Source organism: Ranitomeya variabilis, chromosome 6, assembly GCF_051348905.1.
Source record: "Ranitomeya variabilis isolate aRanVar5 chromosome 6, aRanVar5.hap1, whole genome shotgun sequence".
Lineage (NCBI taxonomy): Eukaryota > Metazoa > Chordata > Amphibia > Anura > Dendrobatidae > Ranitomeya > Ranitomeya variabilis.
This window is the reverse complement of record NC_135237.1, coordinates 407,980,815-408,004,094: the sequence shown is the minus strand read 5'-3', so window position 1 is coordinate 408,004,094 and position 23,280 is coordinate 407,980,815. Positions and strand designations below refer to the sequence as shown.

At 42.9% G+C, this 23,280-nt stretch overlaps 1 protein-coding gene across 5 annotated transcripts in view; it reads left to right on the top strand.

The window, feature by feature from the left end:
* The window catches only part of MTCL1 (microtubule crosslinking factor 1), a 177,035-nt gene that overhangs the window by 27,959 nt on the left and 125,796 nt on the right, over positions 1–23,280 (top strand). For all 5 annotated transcript variants that reach the window (XM_077270217.1, XM_077270220.1, XM_077270216.1 and 2 more), the window contains exons 2-3: positions 11,471–11,695; positions 13,342–13,500. In XM_077270217.1, the coding sequence (XP_077126332.1) occupies positions 11,471–11,695; positions 13,342–13,500 (384 nt within the window). The remainder of the gene's footprint in view (positions 1–11,470; positions 11,696–13,341; positions 13,501–23,280) is intronic.

Here is a 23,280-nt window from a genome sequence, read left to right as displayed (position 1 = left end):
GCACAGACTCTGCCCCCTCCCTGAAATAAAGTGTCATCAGTGACCAATTTCTGGGGCTATGCTGCCCCTACGCTGTGCCTGCGATGTGCACTGTGAGCGCGCTCTCTTCTCAGCTCAGATGTGCAGCAGTGTGCCAGCAACACAGCGGTATTACTATAACCGGCAGAGACCAGTAACGTCACCTGCGGGAAGGAGCACAGACCCAGAAGGCCACCTGTCTATTTCACATATTACTTTCTTACTTCCTGATGTGCGAGGCATCCAGAGATGTCTACAAGATACTCCGATAACACCCGAGCATGCTTTGAGAAGACGTTATCTGAACACGTTCGCTCAACGCTAGTGCTGAGTGATACAGTCGAAGTAAAGAATCCGTGCACATAACCAGATCCTTTCCATGTAAAATAGGTATTGGGGCAATTAAGTCCGAAGGTTCTTTGTATATTTATTTATAGCAGGCAAAGAGGAAACTATGCACGTAAATCACTGACAGTAGTTGGATGGTACGTATCAGTGAACAGCATGGGGGCCAAGTAAAAAAAGGTATGGAAGGTATAGAGAGGCAGGAGGTTGACTGACAAGCCATTATTAACCAGTACATTACCAGGATGGTCCAGGATCCAAAGTGTGGCGCACACCCCAACCTGCGTTTTGGATGTGATCCTTTGTCCCTTTGCAACTTGTGCACCCCTGCAATAGACTGTAATGGGTACGCGTTCTGTCCATAAAAACCACAGAGGCCTTAACATTAATCATTCATAACCGTTAAACTGCGACAAGTAAAGTGACTAACATTGGTTATCTTGTGACAATGGCACCTGTCCAGGTAGAGTATACATTAGGCAGCATGTAAACTGTAAAATGGGGAAAAATAAGGATCCGAGTGATTCTGACAGGGACCAAATTATAGCTGCAATCTCCATATGTATGGCAGGTCCTGCCTCCACCCTCTACATTGAAATTGGTGAAATTAGCAATGCAAATCTGCAGAAAAAAATTTACTTTATAGATGTTAAAAAACCTCACCACATGTCGACTTTCATGGGCTGCAAAGTTCCCATTGTAAATCTTGTGCTAAAAACCAGAGGAGTGGATGCTGCTTATGTTTCATTAAACGTCTCCAATCTGTCTGAAAACAGACAAGCCCCCCCCATTTACATCTATTATTTGGGATTTCTGTGCTGTCACTATCACTTACTGCTAAGACCCTATTAATCCCTAATAAATGCTGTGACATCACTCCTGCCCTGCCAGCTGCTGTAAGAAACGACTTCACAGGTCATTGTCCTCTAATTACACTCTTCCATCTGAGCCTCATTAGCATGGAGAACTCCTTTCTCTGTTCCAAAATTCCCAGGGTTACTTCTGCACCTTAGCTTATTATATAGCCAAATGTAAATTCTTCCAGGGCTTTACCCTTCTACATAAAGGACGGGGTCATGTGGATAAACCGCGGCATACATTGCCGTCTTCCACGTTAGGTAAATCTCCGGTAGAAGGCTGATGAGCCGATGGCACAGTCATATCTGCACAGCCACGGGTCATTCTTGACGTAGACGTTCACTGAGATACCTCTGAACAGTTGTCAGATGAGCCTGCTAGCTGTAATGTAAGCATAATATAAGTCGCCATCTCCTTACGTCTTGTTACAGACAGATCTTTTCTTATGGTCCATTTCTTTTACTAAGAGCCCATCTGTGATCGTCCATCTGTCTTCCACCTGCACCTGATGCTTAATCTCCTGACACTTGTTTTTCATTTGTTTTGAAGGTTGTTTGTTAAGACCAATTATTGCTGTCCCGATTATACAGCAGGTGGCTGACAATAGGATCATTGCAGTAAAGGCTGCTGGTGTTTGTTCACATTACGTTATACCTGTAGTCTCCTATTATTTGCATTCTGAGATAATCGATCCTCATTCATTTGATAGTATTCATAAAATGAACCAGTACTGAAAATGAATGTATTTAGGTTTATGTTGTCGGCAGTTTTTTACTCCCACTTACAATTTAGCAGATAGAATATTTATGGCAGGTAAAAGGCTCAAAAACAGAAAAGATTATTGTTAGATGGTTTTATGGAAAGCCAAAGATTTGACTTAAATGTATTGGGAGTGGGCATGTAGAATTTCAATGCCTGAATGTGACGCTGAGTCACTTCTCACAGACAAGCCATGAGATGGTGAAGTCAAGGAGTCCAAGGTCAAGTGCCAGGAGAGTAAGTCGTAGACAAAGGAATAATACAAACAGATGGATAGTCAGAGGCAAAGTCCGGGGTCAGGAAACCAAGGACAGAGTGCATCAAGGCTACAGGGGTAATACAAACAGGTAGACAAAAAGGCAAGGTCGAGGAACAAAGATCAGAATATAGAGCAAACCCACTACTGAGCGAAAAGCTATAACTGGCAAGATCTGATATCAGCCAGCTAAAAAGCCAGGTAATCACTTTGAGTGGGTGATACCTGGAAGACCCTGCAGGCCTGGCCAGATTGGGCAGCTGTGCTGTCACTCACAATACCAACAGCCCAGCACGCCCCTGCCTCAGATTGGGCAATTGGGCTGTCACTCACAATACTGACAGCTCAGCATGCCCTACCCTATCCTACAGAGCGGCTGAGATTTCAGTCACAGTGAGGTGGAATCATGACACTGATCTTTTTGTTCTTGCTTGAGATAAGTAATAACCAGAGGAGTCTTAAAAGCAGCGTGCTCTCCTCTCTCTATTCAAAGAGTATTTTCATTGACCGCTATCTAATTTGTATGGGCACCTACACAGTCACTAATCCTAACAGGGACTCAGCTCAGGAGAACCCCTGAGATTTGTACACCACAGGACCATAAGCAAGTAAGATGTTCTTTTCGGTGCATAATGGCATCAAGTTTTTTTATCTCTAATGGATACACAACAGTCGTTTTCATTAAAGGGATTGTCCGGTTTTTAATAAAACTCTGCAGCCACGCCATGTGATTCCCTGGTGTTGCCTGTAAGAGTGGGCAGACATGTGACTGGAAGTATTCGATTTGCATAAATACTGTCACTTAACAACCAGACATGATCGGCTTTTCTCAATTGAGTCCTGACATGCACGCTAGCAGTGACTGCAGAGTGTTATCAGAACAGACAGCCCTTTTAAATGAAAATCAAAGCTCCATGAACTTAGATGATTCTTTTTGGTTTAGAGGTTTATTTACTGTATTTTTTATTTCTCCGTTCTTTTTTGTGATGCAGAACTTTTTCAAACAATGTAGTGTTTTGTAAGGTTAGGTTGATATTAATACAGAGTTCTCCATTGAGCGTCATAAGGGTTTCTGTGGGTATCCCTCAAAAACTGAATTCCGATGGAAAACCAAACAGAGCCCCAATGGAGCCATGCACAAAAATGAGGTTTTTGGTTTCATTCTAGCGAATGGCTCAGTTGGGGCTCCCCTCAGAATACAGTTTTTCAAGGGATTTCAACAGAAACCCCGATGTAGGGTTTGCTGAAGAGTGCTGCATTAATGTCATCCTACCCTAAAGGTAAGACCACTCTGCAGCCATAACTGCGCCGCCCCCGTGACTGAAATCCTTGTCTGCATGGCTCATTATTCCCATCCTTGTCTGCATGGCTCCTTATCCCCATTCTTCTCTGCATGGCTCCTTGTTCCCATCCTTGAATACATGGCTCCTTGTTCCCATCCTTGTCTGCATGGCTCCTTATTACCATCCTTGTCTGCATGGCTCCTTATTCCTATCCTTGTCTGCATGGTTCCTCATCCCCATCCTTGTATGTATGGCCCCCATGAGAAAAGTATAAGAAACCAAAATCATCCTACTTACCTTCCCTGTGCACCCTCGCAGCATCTTATTCCAGTGTTTCTTCCATTTTGTAATAATTGTGCCAACAGTTGTTGCCTTTTCACCAAGCTGTTTGCCTGTTGTCCGGTAGCCAATCCCAGCTTTGTGCAAGTCTACAATTTTGTCCCTGGTGTCCATAGACAGCTCTTTGGTCTTGGCCATGGTGGAGAGGTTGGAGTGTGATTAATTGTGTGGACAGATGTCTTTTATACAGATAACGAGTTGAAACAGATGCAATTAATACAGGTAATGAGTGCAGAGTAGGGCTTCTTAAAGAAAAACTAACAAGTCTGTGAGAGCCAGAATTCTTGCTGGTTTGTAGGTGATCAAATACTTATTTCATGCCATAAATTCCAGTTTAATAATTTAAAAATCATACAGTGTAATTTTCTGATTTTTATTTTTAGATTCTGTCTCTCACAGTTGATAATATAAAAATTACAGACCTTTCCATTTTTGAAGGTGGGAAAACGTATTTTCCCTACTATATTTACCCCCAGCCCCTCCTGCAATATATATGCACCCCCACGTCTCCTGCGATGTATGTGCCCTAGCCCCGTCTGGGATGTATAAGCTTCAGCGTCTCCTGTGGTGTATGTGTCCTAGACCCTCCTTTGATCTGTATGCCCCCAGCTCCTCCTGTGATGTTTGTTCCCCAGACCCTCTGTAATCAGTAGCGTAGCTACCAGGGGGGCAGAGGGGTCCCTCTCCCAGGGCCCCGCGCTCCGAGGGGGCCCACCCAGAGCTACGCTACTGTAACTGTATCGGCGTGCACATCGTGCTGATACAGTTATATTCTGCGGTAGAGCAGGGAGAATCGATCTCCCTGCTCTGCCGCCCGGCCGCTACAGGGCACATGGGGGGGGGGGGGGGAGCCAGCAGTGGGCCACCCCGCCCGTCATCGCAGGTTCAGCTGTATCGGCATCTAGCCGATACAGCTGACTGCATTGATGAGAGAAGAACGCTCCCTCTCCCATCATCCCCCTCTGTGTCTGACAGCGGGCGCGATGACACAACCCGTTGTGGGAGATGAGTGGGAGCTCAGAGCATCGCAGGAACCAGGAGGAAGAGAGGTGAGTATTGGCTTTTTTATGGAGGTGCATCATACTATAGATACTTTGGGGGCTGCCTTATATTAGAGTCTGCCTATGGGTGGTGCATTATATTTGAGACTGCCTGGGGGTGCATTATATTAGAGTCTGCCTGGGGGGTGCATTATATTAGAGTCTGCCTATGGGGGTGCATTATATTAGAGTCTGCCTATGGGGGTGCATTATATTAGAGTCTGCCTGGGGGGTGCATTATATTAGAGTCTGCCTGGGGGGTGCATTATATTAAAGTCTGCCTATAGGGGACTGCATTATATTAGAGTTTGCCTATGGGGGGCTGCATTATATTAGAGTCTGCCTGGGGGGTTGTCATGTTGGTCTGGGCCAGATGGAAAAGACGGAAAAAATGAACGATTCCATCAGAAAGAACGTCAGTAGTAAGTCATTATCTGTAACTGTGCTGTGATCTCTTATATGTTCTGTAGGGCTGGTATCTACCACTGACCCTATGGTGGTAATATCAATGTTGGTCTTTATATAGAGATTATTTTCAGTAATAGCTCGGTCATCTGCTGAGGTTCTCCTCCAGTATTAGGTTGCGTCAGCCAGTTGTAATCAAGGTTACCTGGTTAGGGGCCCACTCAGAAGTTTTGCTCCCCCTGAACCAAAGCCCTAGCTACGACTCTGTCCGTAATGTATATGATGTAAATGTCCCCAGCACCTTCTGTGGTGTATATTCCCCCAGCGTCTCCTGAGATATATGTTCCCAGCCCCCTCCTATGATGTCTATGCCCCAATCCCGCCTGCCATGTAGTAGCTTCCATCAGCACTGCTATGTATAGCACAGGTGATCGGAAGATCAAAGCCTCAAGTCTCCTAAGGAGACTATTAAATACAGTAAAAAGGTAAAAAAAAAGTTTTTATAAATATGAAAATAAATACTAATTTTTCCCACTGTATTTTCACCCAGCCCCTCCTGTGATATACGTATGTGCCCCTGCCTCTCCTGTGATGTATATGTCAAATGTCTCCTTTGATGTACAGATCCTTTGATGTACAGATCTCAGCGTCTCCTGTGATGTAAATGCTGCAGCCCCAGTGTCTCCTATGTGAAGCATATACAGTAGTCTGTGTCTCCTGTGTGATGTGTGTACTGCAGATCCCCCCCCCCCCCTGCTTGAGTTCTATAAATGTAATGTTAGCAGTGATGACGTTCCCTACAGTGTAATATGTATCTGAGTTTAGATCTTACTGCTGCAAATTCTTTTCAAAACTCACCGCAAAAATTAAAATGCACTTCAAATACCACCTAACATCGTTGCATCAAAGAGGAACAGCTTGAGCTATCACATTAGGGGCGAGTTAATTAAATGTTTGACCAAATGTTGCAGGATAAATTTCAAGTTGACAATTTTGCATGGCCCCCAAATGATAATATAAATATCCAAATGCCCCTGTCAGATAAAACGTTCCCCACCCCGGCTGTAATGAAATGGTCAATAGCTGTCTTAAGTCTTTTGCATACAACAATTCTACTCCTTTCTCACTTGTATTACTAGTGCGCCTAATTATATTATAATTTGTCTTTATTTTGTTGTGTTGATGGGATACAGTGTACATGTAAATACAGAGGGAGAAGCCTTTTTGGAAAGCTTTGACTTCTTTGAATTTGCCTTGGCATACAGTACCTCCTTCCTGCCTTAAATTGAGTGCAAACCTAATAATAGTGTGTTCATATCCCAAGGGCAGCAGGCTGGTAATGGAATGAGTGGTTCTATCTTAGGAAATACATTTGAAACTTTATATTCTTACTCAGTTGCCATCACCATAACTGTAAATATTATTATTCTGCAATTTTCCTATTAGACCTGTGGCCTTGCAGCATATCTGATACATATGTAGCACCGATTTGTTTGTTGTTTGTTCTTTATATTACATTGTGTTTCTGAAATTGCTATTTAAAGCTCATATTATCGGAAAAGTCAAATTCCCACATTTAAAAAAGTGGTGGAATTGTAGCCAATAAGTTACATCTAAATGAAATCTATGCCAATTTATTTATTTAACTAGATGGTGGCCCGATTCTAACGCATCGGGTATTCTAGAATATGTGTGTATGTATGTACGTCGCGCTTAGCACAGCCACGTAGTATATAGCACAGCCACATAGTATATAACACAGCCACATGGTATATAACACAGACAGCCACATAGTATATAGGACAGCCACGTAGTATATAGGACAGCCACGTAGTATATAGCAGCCACATAGTATATAGCAGCCACATAGTATATAGCACAGCTCATTTAACACAGACAGCCACGTAATATATAGCACAGCCACGTAGTATATAGCAGCCACGTAGTATATAGCAGCCACGTAGTATATAGCAGCCACGTAGTATATAACACAGTCCACGCAGTATATAACACGGCCCACGTAATATATAGCACAGCCCACGCAGTATATAACACAGGCCACGTAGTATATAACACAGCCCACGCAGTATATAGCACAGCCACGTAGTATATAGCAGGCACGTAGTATATAGCACAGCTCACTTAACACAGACAGCCATGTAGTATAAGCACAGCCACGTATTATATAGCAGCCACGTAGTATATAACACAGCCCACGTAATATATAGCACAGCCCACGCAGTATATAACACAGGCCACATAGTATATAACACAGCCCACGCAGTATATAGCACAGCCACGTAGTGTATAGCAGCCACCTTATCCCTGTTAAAAAAAAATAAAAATTTAAAATAGTTATATACTCACCCTTCGGCGTCCACCAAAGCTGTCCCGATGCGCGCAATGCTGCCGCCAGCTTCCGTTCCCAGTGATGCATTGCGAAATTACCCAGATGACTTAGCGGTCAGTTACAGACAGACAGACAAACAGACGGAAGTACCCCTTAGACAATTATATATATAGATTTGCGCTAGATTTATGATTACATTTGCACTATTTCTAAAATCTGTAACAAAACGCATCAGTGCCATTTTCTGATAAAGTATAGAACTTTTTGTAAACATAAAACAAAAAGAATAATACAGTGTGTAAATGAAACAGCAATAGAACAAATCGTTAGAAGAAAAAACAATTACCGTATATGACTGGTAATGCGTTAATCTCATATTGAAGTGTTTGTTGGGACATTAAAAAATAAAACAGGACTTGCCTACAATGTATTAATAATGTAGGATTTACAGTAACGTATCATAGTAGATACCACTGCCATCCAAGAGTAACCTCAATGATTACATTTCAAACACTTTTTCTACCACAGTAAATGCTGACTAGCTGACATCTTGTAGTCTGCTGCCAAAGAGAATGAGAATTGCCAACAGCTTGCAGTTAAGAGATTGAGCCTATGCAACATTGTAGAGAAAAGGTAATGGTCTCATAGGCAGGGTATTCAGTACCCCTATAAGTCTCTACATCAGATTCAAAATGACTGTCTATTTTCCATAGTGATTTTGATGAAAAAAACATGTTGTACTGATTATTATTTTTCATAAATTTCAGATACTAACAACTCCTATTTATGATACAGAGCTACAAATCCACTTGCGGTAGCCTATGAACTTTCTGCATACATCTCCCAAAGTACATCTTAACAGATTTTGGGCTAATAATAAGTTCCACAATTGGATGTGGTCAGGAAAAATGTTCCTGTGTTGAGATATCATTTAAATGTGCCCCTGCTTGTATTGTGCAATGGTTGTGTCCTACAATGCATAGCTGCTGGAGGTTCATAGTCGTCACCTATTTAGAAATCATGGGGCCCCATTGCAGAGGTTCTTATTCCCCTGCCACCTCCCAACAACAAAAAATATTTGGTAGTTTCACAGAAGAGCATAATTCACATTTTTCCAGCCTTTACAAAGTAATGTTCCAACTACTGAAGCCCGTATTCCCCCGTCATTGCACCAATAAAGTATGATTTCAACAAAAGTGCCTCCAAACACTGTATGATATCCCCACAGTGAATTCCTTCACAGTACCCTCCACACACCAGTATGATGACAGGATACCTCAACTGTAACCCCCACACAGCCCTCTATGCAGTACTGTGTAATGGACCTACATACAGTATAATGGCCCCCACAATTCACCACACTGTATAATGGCCCCCACTAGCCCTCCAAACAGTATAATGGACCACACACAACCCTCCACACATTATCATGGATCCCACACAAACCTTCACAGTGTATAATTGCTTGAATTAAGTATAATGACCCCCACATAGTCCTCCACAGAGTATAAGGGCTCCCACATAGCCATCCAAATATTATAATGGCCCCTACATAGCTCTACAAATATTATAATAGCTCCCACATATCCCTCCATTTAGTATAATGGGCCCCACATAGCTCTCCAAATATTATAATAGCTCCCACATATCCCTCCATTTAGTATAATGGGCCCCATTTTCATCCATAATGCACCCCATAATCCTCGATATAGTGTACTGCTCTCCCCATAGTCCTCCATATAGTATAATGCACTCTCCATAGTTCTTCATATATTAAAATGCACTCCCCATGGTCCTCCATACAGTATAATGTGCCCCCATAGTCCTCCATATAGTATAATGCACTTCCCATAGTCCTCCATTCAGTATAATGCGTTCCCCATAGCCAATACAGCATAATGCGCTCCCCATAGTCCTCCATACAGTATAATGCGTTCCCCATAGTCCTCCATACAGCAAAATGCACTTCCCACAGTTCTCCATACAGCATAGTGCACTCCACATAGGCCTTCATATAGTATAAAGCACTCCTTGTAGTCCTTTACACACTAGAATGATTTCTTAATAGTGTTCCATAGACCATACAGTATAATGCACCCGCCATTGTCCTCCATACAGTATACTGCACTCCATATAGTCCATCATACAGTATAATGCACTCCCCATAGTCCTCCATACAGTATAATGCTCTCCCCATAGTCCTCCATAAATCATTTTAGCCACCACAATTTACTCATTGATTTTAAAAAAAAAATACAATACTCACCTCTTCTACTAGTTCCCCCGCTGCTCTGCAGCAAGCATTCTGATGCACCCGCACATCTCAGCAGAGCGGGCACCATGTAGTGATGTCATCGCACCCGCTATGCTGAGACATCAGTCACAGAGGGGTAATGCTTTCAACTGTATTTGCATCCAGGATGACTATAAATTTGAACTTGTGATGACGGGTGGAGGGGAGGCGGTGACAGGGCACTGTCCCCCTTGGCTCCATAGCAGTCACGTGGCCTGCCGCCATTGGTTGTATGCTACTGGGCGGCACATACCACAACTTCTGGCCATGAAAGAAAGCATGTGTCACTTATAATAAATTAGTTTACAAATAAAACAGCAGGGACTTAGCTGCTATTTGCTGAGGTAACGCATGTCCCTGTCCGTTTTATCACAGGAATGAGTGTTTCTGCCGTTTCTCCAGTCATGTGAGCGCTTCATAAATCAAGCCAGTGACATATAAGCTCAGCGGTCGCTGGATCTCCTACCTCGCTGACTTGATTTATCAAAGGGCCAGAGATGCTGCAGAAACACTCACTCTTGTGTTACCTCAGACATGGAAATGTATCTCTAAAAGCAGCTACTTTGGCCTTGAACTGTGGTATGTGCCGATTATGAACTGAAGCTGCTCTGCATGGTCGGACACATCCATTACACAGCACATAGCACAGGGGAATCTTTTTTCTGCCAAGGGCCATTTGGATATTTATTCCATCCTTCGGGGCCGTACAAACTCCACCCACAAAGTGCATCCTGACTCTGGCACTGGTTTCAGGACGTAATCTTTCATTGCATGCCCTTCAGTAGTGAACACTGCGTGTGTGTGCTAACAGAGCAAGAAGAAATTAATGAGCTGGTTGTAATCAAAATACACCTCCCTGCCCAAGAGTGCAGTCCCTGAGAATCTGCCCAGGGGCCTGATAAAAGGTCCTTGAGCGCCGTAAATGGCCCTGGGGCCTGATGTTCCTCACCCCTGACATAGCAGGAGCACATTTATAAGATCTCAGCACAGGAATATTTTTCTTTAACATCCAATTGTGAAACTTATTATTCCAAGATGTATTACTTAACATGTATTTTGCTCGTGGGACAACTCCTTTAAGGGAACCCGAACAGGCCATTTTTGAATCCTAAACAGCCACCATTCCTTATCACGTAAATTTAAAATGTTTTGGGACATATTCTGCCATATCTGATAGAGAAAAATTGCGAACTCTTTAAAACACCTTGTGCAGTTTGTAGATTTCCACTGAAGAGCCATCTGGGTGGTTACAATATCAGAAGAGTCACACAATCTGGGCTTTGGTAGATGGTAGAAGTGACATAAATTGAGTAGGGAATGGTAATCAAGCCAGGAGGGTCGGGTTTGAAGCCTGAACTACATGAATGTTCCTAATATTTTCACCGTGGCTGAAAAATGCTACCGTACTTGTTTTAAGTGCTCAAAATTGTGAATCAGTATTTGTTATTTTACATTTTGCAGACCTTGTCGTCACTTTACATAGACACTAACTTTTCTCATAATTCTTGACCTGACCTTCAACAGGATGAGCTGGATGAGCTGCGAGCTGAAATGGAGGAGATGCGGGACAGCTATCTAGAGGAAGATGTTTACCAGTTGCAGGAGCTCCGACGGGAGCTCGACCGAGCCAATAAGAACTGCCGTATTTTGCAATACCGCCTCAGGAAAGCAGAGCAAAAAAGCTTAAAAGTTGCACATACAGGTCAAGTGGATGGAGAGTTCATCAGGAGCCTGGAACAAGACTTGAAGGTAAAAGTAGTGTTATAAGGTATTGGCATTATTAATGTGGTTGTCCTCATATATTAATGATAAATCTGTAGGATATCAATGGGTGTCTGACAGCAAGCACTCCCACCGATCAGCTGATATCTCCTCCAGTAATGGCCGAACCACAGCTTATCTCCTTTTTGCCTATCCTGTCATCAATATGTGAGTCCTAGACAACCCTTTAACCTCTTCATAAGGCAATAGGAGCAACAAGGTGTTGAAACCTAATTGGCATGTCTTGGCAATGTCATAGCACGCTGAACATGAACGAAGCCTATTGGGTATGCCTCTCCTGAATTTCTCTCTCACTTCAACCATTTATTCTTCTATTAATTAAAAATGTCAGCTGACGAATTCCCACAGCTACACAAAGCCGTCAGTTCTGGCCTAGGCCGGGCCGTGTTGGGATTCCTAATTACTTTAGCTAGGACTCTTGGAGCACACATTGAAGTGCTTCCTGTCAGCGAAAAAAGACTTCCTAGGATCTGGGAGATACGCAGAAATGGCAAAGTGTACAGCTTTGGAACTGGTTCCAGAATTAGGCTCACACGCCAGGCTCTCTACTGAGCAAGGAGCTTCATTATGTAGAAATACAAAATATGTTTCTCCACACTGCCTCTATGAGATAATTTGCTGCTCAGATAACACAGCTGATATTATTGCACTACTGTAGTCAATGTTGTTCCGAGGTAGCAGATTAATATACATATTAATACATGTATTATTGATGCTCTCTCTGGACTTATGAGTTCAGATGATTGTCCAACTCAGTGACAGACAGCTCTGCGTATGCAGGCTTATAGAGACAAGGTGGTTAATCTTTGGGTCGGACCACCCACTGGACTCGTAAGAAAAGTGTCGGCAGATTTAAAGGGGTTGTACACTACTGGATAACCCTTATTGTTGGTCTCAAATTGCTGCACAAAATTGAATAAAAGAAAACTATATTTACCCCCTGGACATGCTCTGCTCATCCTCTCTGAGCTCTATGATCGCTGCTAATCTCCAGGCATAAAAGATTTCACATGACAGCCATAGCCGTCAGCGGCTACTGATTATCTACATCCTCAACATAAACCATATGTCCAAAGTCTCCGAAAACGTAAAGTATGATGACTCCACAGTGCCTCCAGCAAAGTATAATGCCCTCAACACAATATAATAGTTACACAGCATAATTCCCCTAAAGTTCCCCACATAGTTCTACCTCTTGCAGTATCATGGCCCCCACAAAGTGTGATGTCTTGTCAGTATGCAGACCCAAGAACCCCTATTGCACAGTATCATGCCCCCCACAAAGTGTGATGTCCTGTCAGTATGCTGCCCCCACAACCACCGCACAGTATCATAGCCCCCACAGCCTCTCACACAGTATGATGGTCCTTCAGTATGATGCTCCCGCAGCGTCCTACTCAGTATAATGACAGCAACAACAACCCCCCATTCAGTCGTGTGGTCTGCTGCTATGGGCGGTACACCCCTCCCTATATTAGATCACTGAGAAAACTTCAGCCCACATTGTGAAGTCCAGGGTACGTAGGATCAGACACTGCACAGTGTTTACACTTGCTGAATATTCTGTAGGCTTCACATTTATCTACTTATCATTTGTGTCTGTGTGGTAACAGGTAGCCAAAGATGTATCTGTCAGATTGCACCATGAGCTAGAAAACGTGGAAGTGAAGCGAATTAAAGCCGAAGATGAAAATGAAATTTTACGTCAGCAAATCATTGAAATGGAGGTGACCAAACAGGCATTACACAACGAGCTGGAAAGAGCAAAAGAGGTAAGATCCGCTGTGCTGCGCCAAGAGCTTCCACCATGTCCTTTTAAGTCCTAGCTCTAGAAACTCTGCTAACAAAACATCTGTGTTAGGGGGTTTCCTGTTGTGAATTCTGTTCTTGGGCTCCCTCCGGTGGTTGTAAGAAGGTAGCGCTGCTGTCTCTGAATCACAGCATTTATCAGGTGTTTTCACTTTTTGCAATTTGGACAGGGCTATTTAGTCTTGCTTCACCCTTTAGTCAGTGCCAGTTGTCCATTGTTCCTGGAGGATTCACATCCCTGCCTGGTCTCTTCTGCTTTGCAGTTCTTTTCAACAAAGATAAGTTCTGGCCTTGATTTTGCTGTCCACATGCTGTGGTCTTATTGTTCAGTTATTTTCCATGTTTTGTCTTGTCCAGCTTGGTCTGTGTAAGGGTTTGTTTAGCATAGTACTCTGTCCTGTCCTTTCTATTTAGCTAGAAGTGGCCTCCTTTGCTAAACTCTCATTTCAGTCTGTGTATGTTTTTTCCCTCTCCTCTCACAGTCAATATTTGTGGGGGGGCTGCCTGTTCTTTGGGGATTTTCTCTGAGGCAAGATAGTTTTCCCTTTTCTATCTCTAGGGGTAATTAGTCCTCCGGCTGTGTCGAGATGTCTAGGGAGCGCTAGGTACATTCCACGGCTACTTCTAGTTGCGGTGTTAGGTTCAGGGTCTGCAGTCAGTACAGGTACCACCTTCTCCAGAGTACGTCCCATGCTGCTCTTAGGCCACCAGATCATAACAGTTTCCTCACATAACGTTTTTAGCTGAACGTGAATAGTAAAATATAGAACTAACAACATGCACTGCTTTTTAGTTTGCAGTATCATTCTCAACCTATGGTACTTTTTCAGTACGTCTCTTTCTATTCAGCTGTCGCGGCCATTTTTACTTAGTCAACGGAAGTCCTATTGGATGTGACTTTTTAAATCCAATAACGTTCTATAAATTTACAAAACTAGGTCCCGAGCCCTAACCAATCTATTAGAAATGTAAGGCGAGGGGGTAAAGCCCCCAAAGATCAGGTGCACAGCTGTCAGACACACCTGGGGAACCCTGAAGGGAAGGTTTCTTTTGACAGCTACATAGTTCTCAGCAAGTTCTATGTAGTGAAAATAAGCATTGGCAGTACCAATCCCTCTATAGGATCAGGCGATCGCGCTGCACTCACCTTGCAGATCAGCTCTGGCAGTGACTCATCAGGGGGCTGCTTTCACCTGTAATTTGACCTCCTATGGATGCCCCAATTACAGTGGAAAATATGTACAATAACGAAAAAAATCCCCAGAACCCCAGAGATATCTTTCCCTCCTCTTCTCCATCTCCATCTTCCTCACCCTCTCCCACTCTTTCTCAATAAATGTTAAAAATAAAAACTCTGCATCTGAAAAAAATGAACAAAAATCTGATTATTTAATATAAAATATATTATTGCATGGATGCATGCAAAAAAAATAAATCCTACATATATTGGCCATTTTTCCATCCTACACCATATTGTGGTTTTTACGTCCCAGCAGTCCCTGATTTCCTTCATTTGCACTTAAAGGGAAGCTGTCTCCCCCATAAATCGTATATGAGATAAGGCCACAGGCATCAGGGGCTTATCTACAGCATTTTGTAATTCTATAGATAAGCCCCCGATGTAACCTGAAAGGTAAGAAAAACAGGTTATATTATACTCACCCAGGGGCGGTCCCGCTGTGGTCCGGTACGATGGGCGTCGCGGTCCTGGTCCAACGCCTCCCATCTTCATACGATCACGTCCTCTTCTTGTCTTCCTGCCGCTGCTCCTGCGCAGGTGTACTTTATCTGCCCTGTTGAGGGCTGGGCAAATTACTGAAGTGCGCAGGCGCCGGGAAAGAGAGGCCCAGCGCCTGCGCACTGCAGTAATTTACTTTGCCGTCAACAGGGCAGATAAAGTACGCCTGCGCCGGAGCCGCGGCAGGAAGACAAGAAGAGGACGTCATCGTATTAAGATGGGAGGCGCCGGACCCGGACCGCGACGCCCATCTGACCGGACCGCGATGCCCATCTGACCGGACTGCAGCGGGACCGCCCCTGGATGAGTATAATATAGCCTGTTTTTCTTACCTTTCAGGTTACATCGGGGGCTTATCTACAGCATTACAGAATGCTGTAGATAAGCCCCTGATGGCGGTGGCCTTATCTCATATAAGATTTTTGGGGTGACAGATTCCCTTTAAGTATCTGTTTTCCATCATATGGTATTATTTGTTGTGGTTAATCTCCTTTCACATTGATTGTGTATATTTTCTATATTTATTTTAGTGCAAGTCATTGTCATAACACATATTAATAGCAGGATAGCTTCAATTATTAAATGGGTGGCCTGCAGTTGGTTTCCTACGTTGGGGACATGTTACTAGTTTTTTTTAAATGTTTTTAATGTATTTGTATCAATATATATTTCCAGAAATTTTCTTGTCACTTCTAATACATTGAGTGTACACAGGATTCAGTTAATGTTTTTTTTTTTTTTTTTATCATACACTTATTAGGTGTCCACATAGCCACAATAACCTGAACATTCAATTAATCTTTGGTTGGTGTAGGACAGTATGAATATAAGCAAAGAAAGTAAATAAACAAAAACTTTTTTCTATATTTGCGTTGCAGAAAAAAATATATAAATTACTGATTTATATTTACAAATTAGCATTGAAAAATAATGCAATTTGTCCATCATAAAACAAAGCCTTTGACCACCATATCGGTGAAAAAGTAAAAAAGTTATGACTGCTGAAAAGCAGAGAGGCAAAAATGGAAAAAAAAAAAAAAAAAAAAGGCCAGTCGTAAGCCCTTTCAGACCTATTCATTAAAGGAAATGTGTCATCAGAAAAGGACCTATTTTTAAATTAGGCTCTTGTTTAAATGTTTTTTTTTTTAATAGTTTTATTTTTTTTTATATTGCATCATCCTTTACTAAAAATAGAAATGTTGCAATTTTTTTTGGCTGCTGGGTGTTTTTTAGACTTTTACTTCCTGTTGTTTTAGGAAGCAACACATGTACATTAGCTGCAATGAACCGACCCTATCTTTTGTACGGAAGAATCTAGTGAGCATGTGAAAAGTTAGGAGAGGGATCAGCAGTGACATCACGTATTGTGATTGATGGATCCTGTATTATCACCTGTATATAGAGGTGGTGCCTGTCCCCTGTAATCCTGCCTATGATCTCAACTAACTTGCTGTAAACTCTTCCTGAATGGACAGAAAACATGAGTCTACAAAATCCCTGTTGGCCAATGTGAAACTTGCAAGATTAATCTTTTTTTTTTTTTTTTAATAAAGATTGTGATATGAAGAAAAAATGCTAAATTTTATAATATATATATATATATATATATATATACTGCACATGTGACGCAACTACCTGATTTAAACAATAGGTCATTTTCTGAGGTCACTTTCCCATGAATGGGTCATTATCTTCTCAGAAGCCTTAGGCCGGTTTCACACGTCAGTGGCTCCGGTACGTGAGGTGACAGTTTCCTCCCGTACCGGAGACACTGACACACGTAGACCCATAAAAATCAATGCATCTGTTCAGATGTCATTGATTTTTTGCGGACCGTGTGCGGACCGTGTCTCCGTGTGCCAAACACGGAGACATGTCAGTGTTCGTGGGAGCGCACGGATTACACGGACCCAATAGTCAATGGGTCCGTGTAAAACACGCACCTCACACGGACATTCTCCGTCTGGGGTCCGTGTGGCGTGCCGGAGACAGCGCTACAGTAAGCGCTGTCCCCCCCACATGGTGCTGAAGCCGCCATTCATATGTTCCCTGTAGCAGCGTTTGCTATAGAGAAAATATGAAGAATAGTGTTTAAAATAAAGATCCATGTGTCCGCCGCCCCCCCACCCCCTGTGCGCCCCCCCCGCTGGTCAGAAAATACTTATCCGGGTCCCCCGTCGGCTGTCGCTCCTTCCTGGTCTGGCCGCGCCTCCTACTGTATGCGGTCACGTGGGCCCGATCATTTACATCATGAATATGTGGCTCCACCTCCCATAGGGGCGGAGCCGACTATTCATGATTGTAATTGATCGGCCCCACGTGACCGCATACAGTAGGAGGCGCGGCCAGACCAGGAAGGAGCGACAGCCGACGGGGGACCCGGATAAGTATTTTCTGACCAGCGGGGGGGGCGCACAGGGGGTGGGGGGGCGGCGGACACCTAAATTTTTATTTTTAACACTATTCTTCATATTTTCTCTGCAGCAAACGCTACTGCAGAGAGGATATGAATCGCAGCTTCAGCAGCTTCAGCACCATGCAGAGTGGGTACCACACGCTCCGTGTGGTACCCACTCGCCATACGGGCGGCACACGTGTGCCGCAGGTATGGCCTCCGTGAGTTCCCAGGCACACGGACACGGATAACTCCGGTACCGATTTGTCCGGTACCGGAATTATCTGGACGTGTGGGACAGCCCTTACATGGATATTGTTTGCTCATGGTGCCCAAATAGACTGTTGCCAATATGGCAGCAGTGTAAATTTTTTAACATGGGATGTCGATGAGTTGCCATGGCTGGCTGCCATCTCGGTACTCATGTGAAACCCAAACGAAATAGTAAAAGGATTAAAAAAACAAACAAACATTGGAATTGCCCACTTTGCTTTTTTTCCCGTTTAAAAATGAAGAAATAAAACAAATAAAAAAAAATCATATTTGATATTGCCACAGCAAGTAGACTACTAAAATATAAATATTTAACCCATTAGGTAAATGTCATAAAAAATGGAAACACCAAAATTGCATTTTTTATTGCTGAACCTCCACAAAAAATGCAAAAAAAAGTGATGAAAACATAAAATAATGTAAAAACGTATACATGTTTGATATCGCCGTATTTGCACTGACCTGTCAAGTCAGTATTACCGCGCAATAAAGCCACAGAAACAAAACCCATAGAAACAATGACGGACGGAATGGTGATTTTTGTTTTCATCATTTCTCCTGTTTTGAATTTTTTTTTCTGTCTTTCAGTACAGTTTATGGTAATATGAGTACTGTTATTCAAGTCTATAACTCTCAAAAAAAAAAAATTCTTTAGACCGCTAAGTTGATGGAAAAATGAAAAAGTTATAGCTATTGGTAGAAGGGAAGGGAAAAAGTGCAAAAATGAAAATTAGCCACGACGGGTAGAATCTACATATTTGGAGGAATAGTTAATCTTATGTTTATTAATTTTGTGATTCTTGAATTCTCCAATATGTAGAAATGTGTGTTAAGGAGCAGTTTGTGTCTGATCTAAGGGTATAATCAAACATGAAGGATTTAAAAAAAAAAAAAATTTCTTATGGGATTTTTGCAAAATCTTGACAAACTCAACACTTGTTAATATGTCCCCTAATGTAATGTGTCGCATTGTTTCTTATAAGAGGGTTTCACATCACAGACATGTCTGGAGTGATGGATAAAGCCCTTCTGTATGGTGTTTCATTCATAGGGGCACGTGGAGCAGGCAGTATCTCCTGTGTGCAGTGTGACCCAGGGACGGCTGTGCTGACCCTCAGTGTGGTAATGAACCTTGCTCAGCGTCTTCCACCACCAGTCGGCAGCGGATTATTATGCAGCACTGGCAGATTGCAGCCACACAAAGTAGATGACAGGAGGTTCTCAATGGTTGTATCTTGCAGCTGCTGCTATTCCAAATGCCCCTGAGGAAGAGCCCCGACTGTGTAGTCACAGTGTAAAGCCCAGTAGGTGGAATCAAGTCTATCAGGGACTTAGATGGGAAAGAATAACTGACCCCGCTGGGTCACCTCCACAAATCATTCTTTATTCTACCCTATAGTCTTTTGCACCCTGTCTATATTTATGACCACATTATGTATAGAAGAATCATTGAATAGAATGCCCGCAATTAACCCCTAAATTGTCTCTTTAGTCTATGGATGCACAGAACTTTGTCAGATTTCTTTGTAGTTTATACAAGGTCATTTGCCACTTTTTTTTTCCATAGGGAAACATTGAAGTTCCTTCAAGTCACAGTAATATTTATATTTTAACTCATGGACGAGTAACTTGTATATTAGAGGCTGCGCGCCCACAATGAGTTTTTGATGCTGCGTAAAAAAAACGCAGCGTCTTACGGTTCCTGCAAAGTGGATGTGACTTAGTTTTTTTAACTCAGCGTAAAGTGAGCTGCGGTGCGTTTTTCAAATCCGCAACATGTCCGCAAAATTGTGAGTACGCCGAGTTTTATGTGCAGATTTTTGCCATAGATTTGCAGTAGAAGCAGAAAAATCATCAGGTAAAAACCATACATTCGTTTTTAGAGCATTTCAGTGAACGCATGTAATCTGAACTTGACGACATCAATAAATGTTTTGTCAAAGCCAAATTTCAGGAAGTATCAAAAGCATAACAGCTTTATTAAAAATTTGACAGATAAAATAAAAGAGACATAAAAAGCAGTGATAAGAACACATGTAAAAAAAATACGCACTCAAAACCGTAATGAAAAAACGCAAGTTACCTAATTTTCTTAATGGGTGAAGAAATGGTGTAGAAATTCTGCAACATCAAAAACTCACCGACAGCTCATTGTGGAAACGTTGTTGCCATTCCGGAAAGCTTTCTGCTATAACTGAGTATTATTTACACTCGCCTCATCCAGCGATGTGTCTCTGCTGCTGACCCGGGTGCAGCTGTGACGTCATGTTGACAGCGCTTCAGCCAATCACTGAGCTCAGTGGCTCCTCCTGTCTACACGGGCAGAGCTGCTGAGCTCAGTGATTGGCAGTCAAGGTGATTTCAACACTGTAGACAAACAACACAGCGGGCAAGCTGCAGAGACGGCACTGGGCTCGGAGGGGAGCTGGATGCTGTATGACACACACCACTGATTCGCAGATATCTGTCTAAGCTGTGCATATGCAGAAAGCTGCCAATCATTGGAGAGGCAGGTGTGGCTGACTACCTGTCAGCAGCTTAACTAGTTCTCTAATGATGATCTGCTGCTGATAAAACAGTGATTTTATAAAAAAAACTGCACTAAGCACCATGGCTGTGCAGTCCGATTCGGTGTCCATTTTGGTGGAGTTGGTATAAAATGGACCAACTCCTAAAATATATAATAAATTGGGTACCATAGTACAATGCAGGATGTGCTGTAAATGTTTCCAGAATAATTTGAGAAGTTATGAAATGTCCTATAACTGTGTGTTCTGTTCCTGATCTAAGGATCTCGGGTTTTAGTGGAGATGAATCTGTGCTGCACTTTATGTACATGCTCAGTGGTGAGGCAGTGCTGTGGAGTCGTAGTGGAGAGGAATCTGTGATGCACTTTATGTACATGCCCAGTGGTGAGGCAGTGCTGTGGGGTCGTAGTGGAGATGAATCTGTGCTGCACTTTATGTACATGCTCAGTGGTGAGGCAGGGCTCGGGTTGTAGTGGAGATGAATCTGTGCTGCACTTTATGTACATGCTCAGTGGTGAGGCAGTGCTGTGGGGTCGTAATGGAGATGAATCTGTGCTGCACTTTATGTACATGCCCAGTGGTGAGGCAGTGCTGTGGGGTCGTAGTGGAGATGAATCTGTGCTGCACTTTATGTACATGCTCAGTGGTGAGGCAGGGCTCGGGTTGTAGTGGAGATGAATCTGTGCTGCACTTTATGTACATGCTCAGTGGTGAGGCAGTGCTGTGGGGTCGTAGTGGATAGGAATCTGCTGCACTTTATGTACATGCTCAGTGGTGAGGCAGTGCTGTGGGGTTGTAGTGGAGATGAATCTGTGCTGCACTTTATGCACATGCTCAGTGGTGAGGCAGTGCTGTGGGGTCGTAGTGGAGATGAATCTGTGCTGCACTTTATGTACATGCCCAGTGGTGAGGCAGGGCTGTGGAGTCGGAGTCAGGGAAATTTGAAGAGTCGGAGTCGGTTGTTTGGCTTACCGACTCCACAGCGCTGCTAAGCAGGCCAGTAAGTGACACATCACTGAAATCAGGGTCTCTTCCCATACGTCATGCTGCACTCAGAGTACGTAGCAAAGAGCTGGTGACAGATTCTCTTTAATAAAAATATGTTTATAATGGATTTTTTAGTTAAAATGCCAGTGTAGTTTTCTAAAACAGTTCTTTTGGAAGAAAATATTCCCATTTAGCCATCCTATAAAATCCACTTTAATTTAATATCTGCATATATAAAGGATAAAGCTACATTCAGCCATTGCAGTATATCAGACAGTCGTCTAGTTATCAATGGGAAACAGAGAAAATGTATTGCTCCAGCCGTTTCTTACAAAGACATTAAAAAATAGCATTATCTTCCCCTGATGCACAGCTGCTAGAAGTTACTTTGTGTGTCTTTGTGTTGGGCTCATGCTGATTATATTGCCAAGAACCCTACAGACGGCTGCCTGGCTGGGCTTCACATAGAGTTGGGGCAACCCTGCTGAAGAGCACAAAGCTCCAGGAGGATTAAATGCAGGGGAGCAGCTGCACAGGGATTTGCTATGAATAGTTTAAATGGTTTTGTTAAAAGAGTGAATGGATCAGGGCTACCATAAAGAGAAAAGGAGAAAAGTGTGTTGTCTCCGATGGAGCCGCACTCCACAGCTGACAGCTCTCATTATTTAGAATGAAAACAGACGGCCTCGGTGACTCGTCATGTCATGAGCTTCCATTGCACAATAACTTGAGTATTGCATTTGTAGTAAATTCATGTAAAATGTATGTTTTCATGATCATATTTCTCAATTTTCTATGTAAAAAATCATGGGGTGCAACAATGTGCCGCCTTCACTATAAATAAATGCATTTTTAAAAAAGACGACGTGAGGTTCACCTGTAATTATGATAACCAGGCAGGCAAAACTGAGAGCTGTGGGCTTCAACCTTGCAACCTGCAAGCATTAGCAAGGTTGGTTATCAAGAAATGATGGGCCTCCCCACCATATTTTTTAATTATTTATATAAATAATTTTATAAAGACGGTGTGGAGTCCCCCCACTTTTGACAACCAGCTAAACTAAAGCAGACAGCTGGGAGCTGGTATTCTCAGGTTGGTAAGTGGCCATGGATTTTGCCCCCCAGGCTAAAAATAGCAGCCTGGTGCCGCCTCAGAAAAGGCACATCTATTGGCTGCGCTAATTCTGGCGCATTGCCTGACTTTTCTCACTTGTGGCAATGGCAAGTGGGGTTCATATTTGTGGGGTTGATGTCACCTTTGTATTGTCTGTTGACATCAAGCCCTTGGCTTAGTAATAGAGAGGCGTCTATAAGACACCTATCCATTACTAATCCTGTAGTTATATTGTAAATAAAGACACAGTCGGAATAAAGTCTTTTATTTGAACTAAAACAAAACACACTTTTTTCCTTTTTTATTTAAAACTAACAATCAGTTAGCCCTTGTCTCCTGTAATGAAACAAAAATAAAAAACAACAATATCCCTCACCTGTTTGCCGTTATGTCCCAGGCAGTAATCCATGTCTGAGGATGGACAGTTTTCAACCTGGACAGTGTCAAGATGCGACCGTCCAGTCTGTTAACAACTGGGGAATGAGCTGCTGCGAGCAGCATCAGTGACCGGCGGTGACCTCATCGGAACCCCACGTCATTTAAAAAAAAAAAGTACTTATTTATAGCGCAGGTAGGGACTCATGAATACTCCCATCAGCCGCTGCCTGCTCTCACTGTTACCAATTCAATATTACTGTCGACATTTCGCCCTGCATTGCCCCCTGCTAGCGCTGATAACAGCGCCAGCAAGGGACAGTGATGTGAATT